The 8,409-nt window shown below is 34.0% G+C and overlaps 1 protein-coding gene across 1 annotated transcript; it reads left to right on the plus strand.

Annotated features, from left to right (window-relative positions):
- LOC149416765 (uncharacterized) lies at positions 1–3,549 on the plus strand. Its single transcript, XM_089641316.1, has 5 exons — positions 1–71; positions 191–453; positions 2,564–2,670; positions 2,784–2,877; positions 3,481–3,549. The coding sequence occupies exons 1-5, from the start codon at positions 1–3 to the stop codon at positions 3,513–3,515; spliced, it is 570 nt and encodes a 189-aa protein (XP_089497442.1). The 3' UTR covers positions 3,516–3,549.
- Positions 3,550–8,409: the final 4,860 nt, after the last annotated feature.

An 8,409-nucleotide genomic window follows, 5' to 3' on the forward strand; every position in this document is an offset into this window, starting at 1 on the left:
ATGACCGAAGGAGACACGGTTAAAATTAGATCTGTTGTTAGAGCGGTGCCCAGGCAAGGCAAGGGTCCTAGGTTCGAGTCTTAGATGTGACAGTATCTTTTTCTGATTTTTCTGTTTAAAATTGTCATTTAGGAATCGCTAATATTGTCTTCAATAATATTTACATTTAGTTGCAATATGTTTCTTTCAGTCTCTATTTGGTATCAAAACCACTGCCACCACCTTTGATTCCTCCGACTGAAGTAACACCATTGCAAACTGTCTTCCCAACGGGCTCCATTACTGTTCCTGCTACTTCATTGGCTGTTACAGATGAACAGACCAACCCCGATTCTACAGAGACTACAATACATAAAGAGCCAACCAAATTGCCCACAGTCAATTTCAGCAATATTACAGGCGAGAGAGAAGATGTGAAAACTTCCGATAATGATTTATCCAATAAAGATGCAGGTTTGTTTGACTTTGTTGATCACTAAAATACGTTAGGTACGCTTTCTTGCAAGATATTAATTAGTTAGACATTTTAGTAAATTATGTAAGCGACCCGCGTCGCCACAAATCATGCAATTTATGAAATAGGTTATGAAAGCATTCTATTTATTTTTTATATGGCGTTTGGTTGTGAGTGCACACTGCACAACCAAACAGTCGCTGTTTTTGTCTTTTTAACATCCTGTCGTTATTTGTTGGCTGTTTTGTTCCCAGCATTGATCTAAAGCACACATATTACAAAATGTCTGACACAACTGACGCCATGTTTAAAGTCTCGACTACACGAGGGGGAACAACCTTGCCCATCGTGGGAGAATGCCATCGCATTTTTTAAATAATTATTATTCATAACAAACACCCGCTAAACTGCCAAAGATTATAACGAGGATAATATTACAATAAAAATTATAACACTAATTTACAAATATAACAAGAAACCACAATACAGAAAATGTAGGTAGAAGAATCACATTACAATTGACTACAATACAAAGCCATAAAATAAACAGATATATAGACAGATACATATAACAAAAGTAACATAATCATAGGCATACGCATACTCAAATGCACACAACATACACAAACACACTCATAGGTATACACACACAGGCATACCTATAGATAAGATTGCTTGCATAAAATCAATGGATCCAAATGTTTAGGTGTTTAGAGACAATATAAATTTTTATTTTTTTAGTGATAATACATTACAAAATAATAATATTTATAATATATTATTCCCAGTGAGTTTAAAAAAACTCATTCCGGGAAAAGACAACATTAATAAAATAAAAGAAACTTATATTACATTCGAAAACGAATTTAAAAGGGAGTTCAATGAACAGTGTATATAGATTTTAAATCAGACTAGACAGACCACAGTTAAATGGAAAATATTTCATAAATGCATTTAAATAAGTTCTATTGGAGTTCCAAGAAAATAATGTGTCGCTCATTAAAAAAACTGCTGAGGAAATAGCTTTTAAGAGCTCTTGCCAATGTTATTTTTTGCATTGCTTATTTCCATATTTAGTCGTGTAAATAGATGACGATAAGTGTATTTGATTTTGCAATTGTGTTTTATGCTGGTGTATGTCGGAATTAAAGACCGGTTAAGTGTTGGTGTGTGAGGAGTGTTGAATTATTTGTAGAATGGTAGTTGTAATGTTATATTTTAGCAAAATCGTAAAAGGAAGTATTTATGTCTGTGAGTATATATCTTTGACATGTGTATGCGTGTATCCCATGGTAACTTGTATTTCGAATGTTTGTTTTTGGTGATGGTACACCAGATACCATAATATGATCATAGCATAATATGTGGCACGCAGTAGAGATGTGGGGTGCACACCTTGAAGTTGATAGAGTACATCGATTAACAGTTATTTTGGATTTTACATTCTCAATATGGGAGTTCCACGAGAGGTTAGAGTCTATGAGTAACAATTATTTTACAAGAAATAATTATTCGCCTGAAACACTCATCCACATTGAAAAATCTCCTGATAAAAGATACATGACGCCAACGGGACTCGAACCCGTGTCCCTTCGATTTCCGGTCGACAGCTCTGACCACTGAGCTATGGCGGCTTATCTCTTATCCGCGAAATAATTCAATATATACTAGTGTTTCATTCAACAATTACTGCTTGTTACATTTTTTCACCTGAAAACAACCAACTTTATTAAAAATCTTAAAAGACTTTGCATCTTGGACCTTGGGGTTTTGGAATGTTATTGTACTGAACTGTTATTGTACTTAGATCTTAGATCTTGTATCTTGGATTTTGGATTTGTGTGTTGGCTCTCAGATTTTGATCTTGGATATTTGATCTTGGATCTTTGATCTTGGATTTTTTATATTGGATCTTTGATGTTGGATCTTTGATCTTGGATCTTGTATCTTGGACCTTGGATCTTGAATCTTGAATCTTTTATCTTGGATCTTCAATTTTAAGGGATATTGATGATCATAAGGGACCTTCATTGTAAAATTGTCAATATGTAATTATTTACCCCAGAAATTTGATGTTTTCACTGTATACAAAAATCATTACATTTTCAGGTGTGTCGAAACTCCTGGCTTTTGGAATTCCTTGTCTCGTTCTTGTTGCCATTCTGGTGGTACTTTTCCTGAAAAGAAAATGGAAGAAGAAAACCGATGTTATAAACGTAAGTACATTTATAAATATTTCATCAGTGAGAACTTTATAAATGTTTCACAAGAAGGTGCCATTTGTACTAGTTTACAGATTTAATAAATAGATTAATTGTGTTATTTTTAGATTCCATCGGGGAATATGCAAGTTAAGAAAAGGAAGCCAAAATATTTGAAATTTCACGCTGAACATCTTATGGAAGGAACGCAGGAGTCATTGGGTAGGAAATATATATTCAATAGATTCGTAAAACTTTCATAAAATTGAAGATAAGTCAAAGGTTTTCTCATATTTTTAATTACATTGATGGGTATAACCTTCAAAATAAGTTGAAAAGAAAAAGTTGTTTCTGAATATATATTTAGATTTAAAAAAAGTCAAGATAAAAATCGGTTATGTTTATCCGAGACTCTCTCTAGGTTACAAATAAATTTCATTAGAAACTTTGTTTCCATTAAAAAAGGTAGATGTCAAAAATTCGGAAAAAAATTAGTTGCAAGATGACACTGTTTATTCTGAATTTGAAATATGAAATCGACAAATATGACGTTCAATAAATAGATCCCAATGGTCATGTTTGTTAAGACGTCTGTTCCGGTAAGACAAGAGATCCTGAATTCGATTGCTAGTTGTGACCATAATCTTTTTATTTTTCTGTGTCTTGTTCTATTTCACGTTTCGTTTAGATTTATTAGTATTATCTTCTCCTTTAATGATAGATGTACTTGAACCTATATGTGTTTGATTGAAGATACAGGCACTGTACATACACAGATAAATTATTACTCAATTACATTTATTAAAACACATTATAATTTTTCAGCCAAGTACAGCATCATGGGAGACACTTGGAAGTAATACCTAATCAATAAGTAAAATGCATTTTCCTGACAAATTACACATTTTCGACCTCTTTTGATAAGTAGGTAGGCAGAGGCGGATTTGCCCTTAGGTCTATGTAGGCCCGGGCCTAGGGCGGCCAGATATTAGGGGTGGCCAATCGTGACAAAAAAGTCACAGATGATAACAAGAAATTACTTCCTAAGTACCTAAATATTCTACGTACGAAATAGCGATATGCAAGAGCGTGTTCACACACAGCACACAGCGCGCCCCCACGCCCCGCAGCCGCCCTCGCCACACCTATCATGCTCCGTCGCTCGCCCGCTCGCGTATTTCCAATCCCTACCGTGATTCAGTTGCGCTAGTGACTGAACCGCGTTAGGTATTGTTATGCATAATAGCGTGTTCACACACAGAGCTATAATATGCGTGGGATGGCGTATTTCAGCATATCGCTCGCCATACTTTCCAATTTGGAAACGCTCTTAATCACCTTACAAAAGCTATAATAAATAAATAAATCAGAGATTATAAAATAATACAATAATAAGATGTTATTTAGGCCAATTATGAACTTTCCACTGATGATAGTGAATAATAAAGTGTGACATTATAAAGGTATTTATAAAACTTTATATATACTTTAAAAAATAAAAAAAAAATATATTTTTAGTTAAAATCCTTGAAACCTTAGAAAGTATTACAAACTAGCAGCTATTATAGTTAACTAAATTTCTGAATCGATTTCGATAAAAGTTGTCAATAAAGTAAATTCATTATGTAGTCTATAGTCTATATCAGGGGTCTCCAAACAACGGCCCGCCAATGTCATCAATCCGGCCTGCGACAATCGACAATTATACAGTAATTGAACTAGCGAATTTAGCAAGGGTATTTTTTACATTAATTCCACACAGGAGGCTTTGAGGAAAATATTTCCCCTCACGACCTATGTCATCTTAGGTGATGCTGTGTGGAGGGTCTTTTTAAGGAAGGGAAGGATAGGAAGTTCTGAAAAGGAAAATGTATGAGGGATGGGTAGGAATCTGGGGATTAGTGTGTCCAGGAGTGACATACGTATGAATACATCCCTCCAACTGCGGTGCAAGGCCTCCCTCACCCAGTCTCTCTCGATCCGGCCCGCCACGCAGCAGGTGGGCAGACGTATCCGCCGCCAAGACCTGGACAAATCTCACCCCATGAACCATGAATGATAATGGCAGGAAAATTAAAACGGTTTTGACCCTAGGAACTTACTGAAAAGTTTGGATACTCCTGGTCAATATGATGGGTACTGAGAAAGGGGCGGCTACATGGTCTGGGGCCTAGGGCGGCCAAGACTGCAAATCCGCCTCTGTAGGTAGGTACCTCAAATAAAGACCGAATGGAAAGAACATTTGTCAAAAATAGAATTATTTATAATCTAGAATAAAAATTATATTGTAACGCTGATAAATAAATTTTAAGCTATTACAAAATACTGCTCTTGATTTATTAATTTTATCCCGTCGTCCCACGGGTCAGTAAGCAATCGACATAAATCGAATGCTGCAAGATCCACACTGAACTGCTCTGCAGACCGTTACCTTACTATAGCAAACATAATTTTCTACACAGTATTTTGCAGCATTTGGTTTATGTCGATTGCTTACGTACCAGTGGGACGATGGGCTAATTTTTTAAATTGTCCATACAATTTCATGATATTATTTGCCAGTCGTAAAGTGAACCTAATCGAAAAAATAATTGATTTGTGACATTTTGAAGATTTTGACACATTAATATAGTATATTAAAGTATAAGTGGATAAACAGGTCTTTAAAACAAGCGCGATTTTTCGAGCACGACGGCGTAGCCGAGTGCTCGAAATAAAGCAAGTGTTTTAAAGACCAGTTATCCACGAATACTTTACGCTATTTTTTTATTGGTACACTTTGAAAACATAAATATTGATGATATTATAAAAAATTTGGAAATAACAACTATTAATGAATTCGTGATGTGACATCACAATATCTTGTTGTCATGGAAATGAAAAACACAAACATTAATTTGCAATCTGTCACATAAGATTAATAGTTGGATTTATAGTTAAAAGTTGACATTGACTTCACATTTTGTTGATTTGTTGATGTTGCCATGGTAACTTTAAAAAACGCGCGTTCCATAAAGTGCGATTTAAACACGCTAGAGCGTACTTTAAATGAGTAAAAAAGGGCACCAATAAAAAAAATAATGAATGTACTAAATAATTATTATTTCAAAACACCTGTTCTCTCCACATTGTTTTGTTTAAAAATATCTGTTATCCTTCTGATTTCAATGTAATATTCTGAAGCGAAATATTTTATTTTTAAACATTTCAATCTATCTGAATATTTTTTTCTTAAGGCAATGCACTACATAGTAATTTAAAATCACGTGTTTTTGGTTTAAAAATTTGGTCGCCTAGAAATGATTCAGATGCCTTAATTAAATACTGCGAGTAGAATACATAAATAAAGTTCAAAATCTCCTACTTATGAACCCGTTTTATTGTATAATGTGGAAAATTAAGTTATTTATAAAATGATCGAAAAACAATTAAATATTTGTGCCTGAACATCCACAAAATAAAATAAAAAGCACTTTTTGGCCATGTGTTTTTCTTGCATAAATCAAAACAGGTGGATGGTGTGAAGGGGGAATTTAAGCCTTATCGCCATCTACGTATAGCGGCTTGATTCAAAATATTACACGACGTAGTGCATCGCCATAACAGTTAAGTAAAGTAAAATGATGCATCAAAAATCAAGGGATATTATAATTGTAGGATTTGTTAACCTAATTGCCTTTTAAAACTAATTGTTCTTTAAAATCTAAGTAGGTACTATTTTTTTGTTAACAAATTAGAGAGACGTAATAATTTCAACTAGCAGTTAAAAACCCGCTCCGCGGGTTGGGCTTCGCCCGGTTTAAGTGCTACTAACAACAGTTAAATTTAATAGGTAGATATTAGGTCATTCACAGAGAGAGGGTGAGGGTATCTAATAAAGTTTAAAGGTATAACAAAGAAGAATAAAATCTGATAGTATTATTACGCCTGCGTCTGGACGGTTTAGGCCCTCTGATTGGTCAAATTCAAATCTTATGTTTCCCTGATGGCCGACAGAGCGCCCCTCTGGCGGTATAAGAACGAACCAATTGACTGGCGCGAACACTTAAATATGCCGCTAACAATACACATAGTTATGTAAAATTACTTGACCATTAACAAGCGTTTAATAAGATTTATTCTGGAAGCTTATCACTTTGTGATGGCATTATTTATTTTATTTAAACACAAATAACTTTGTTTAGGTCATTTTATTATATACAACCTCTAGATGTTTCATGAACGAAGTTCATCTCATCAGGAGTAAGTATACATTGAAGTAAAAAATTAAATATAGATTACAATTGGAAAGAAGAAGTGGTAGGAGGGGGGGAGGGGTAAAAGTGGGCGGAGTTTATCAGAATTAGGAATTATAATATCCTTAGACGGGAAAGACCAGTTGAGTGGGAAAATATTTGTCTGTCTCTGTGAATGACCTAATATCTACCTATTAAATTTAACTGTTGTTAGTATCACTTAAACTGGGCAAAGCACCAAGTGCTGCCCGCAGGGGCTAGCAGCGGAAACCCACGGAGCGGGTTTTTAACTGCTAGTAATAGATTATTACAATAAAATGTATTTATAAAAATAGTATTTATTTTAACGACAACTTCAAAAATAAGCAATATTTAGATACCTCGGGAGCATTACGAAATTACAAAGAAAATTCACCATGTCCTTGGGACTTGTTGGTAAAAATATTTAAAAACCTGAAGGGTTAATATTTAATAATTTTGAAATGGAATTATTATGTCGAAATGTTGGTAAATAATATGAGAAGGCTTATCTATATTTTTAAAGATCTCAGACTTTTATTAGACAAGGACAAATTGAAAATTGTTTATTTTACTATAATACAGTATCTACTTTCGTATAATATAGGGTGCTGAGGTTCCTGACAGAAAACTAATAGTACCACTTAATATTGCCCAAAAACTGATTCTCCAAGTCATGTACAAGAAAAAAATCAGTTATCCTACACAGTTACTTTATAAGGAATGTAACGTCATGAATTTAAGACAATCATTTATTACACAAACGGTTTGCAGATTTTTTAACAATATTAGTATTGTGAAAAGAAGCAGCAAATTCGTACTATAAGAATTGGCTCTGGTCGGAACTTTGTGGCGATTAACACTAAATCTTTATTTGGTCAAAAAAATTATTTGTATCAGGCTCCAATTCTATTTATAAGCCTCTCAGAACACATTAAGTTGTCTAATTCCTTGTGTATTTAAAAAAAGTTAAATTATTTGTGTTAGCCGAGGATTGTCAACATTTTTTCATCTGTGTCCTTTAAATTAATGACGTAATATGATGTATATGTATGTTTTTTCATCCTTGTCCTTTTATAATGTAATTTTTTTTCTTCCTAGACCCTGTTTCAGCCTAGACTTACAAAAAAGTCAATAGATGTCGCACATGAAAATAAAAATAAGATATATTTATCGAAACCACTATCTAGATTGCATTGCGTTGAATCTTGCGTTCATACATAATGATAGCAGCCAATAAAAAAATGTGCAGTGAGAAAAATAAAGATAAAGTTGGTAGTTATTTTTCGAAGTATGGTACAGTTCAATATGACTGATGGAAATAGGGTCCCATTAGCACAGTTGGTAGACCAGCGTCCTGGCAAGGTGAAGGTCCTGGGTTCGAGTCCCAGATGCGACTGTATCTTTTTCTGATTTTTCTGTTTCAAATTTTAGTTTAAAAATCGCTACAAAAAAAAAAAATTGATGTGAAATTTAATGTTTCTTGGAGTTTGGAATCGGA

Source organism: Hesperophylax consimilis, chromosome 16, assembly GCF_061612785.1.
Source record: "Hesperophylax consimilis isolate HC1 chromosome 16, BYU_Hcon_1.0, whole genome shotgun sequence".
Taxonomy (NCBI): Eukaryota; Metazoa; Arthropoda; class Insecta; order Trichoptera; family Limnephilidae; genus Hesperophylax; species Hesperophylax consimilis.

Excerpts from the sequence above, each read along its gene's own strand:
- LOC149416765 (XM_089641316.1), top strand. The coding sequence starts at position 1 with ATGACCGAAGGAGACACGGTTAAAATTAGATCTGTTGTTAGAGCGGTG. Across the intron at positions 72-190 it reads AGGCAAGGCAAGGGTCCTAG|TCTCTATTTGGTATCAAAAC; the intron begins GTTCGAGTCTTA and ends TGTTTCTTTCAG. Across the intron at positions 2,671-2,783 it reads AGAAAACCGATGTTATAAAC|ATTCCATCGGGGAATATGCA; the intron begins GTAAGTACATTT and ends TGTTATTTTTAG.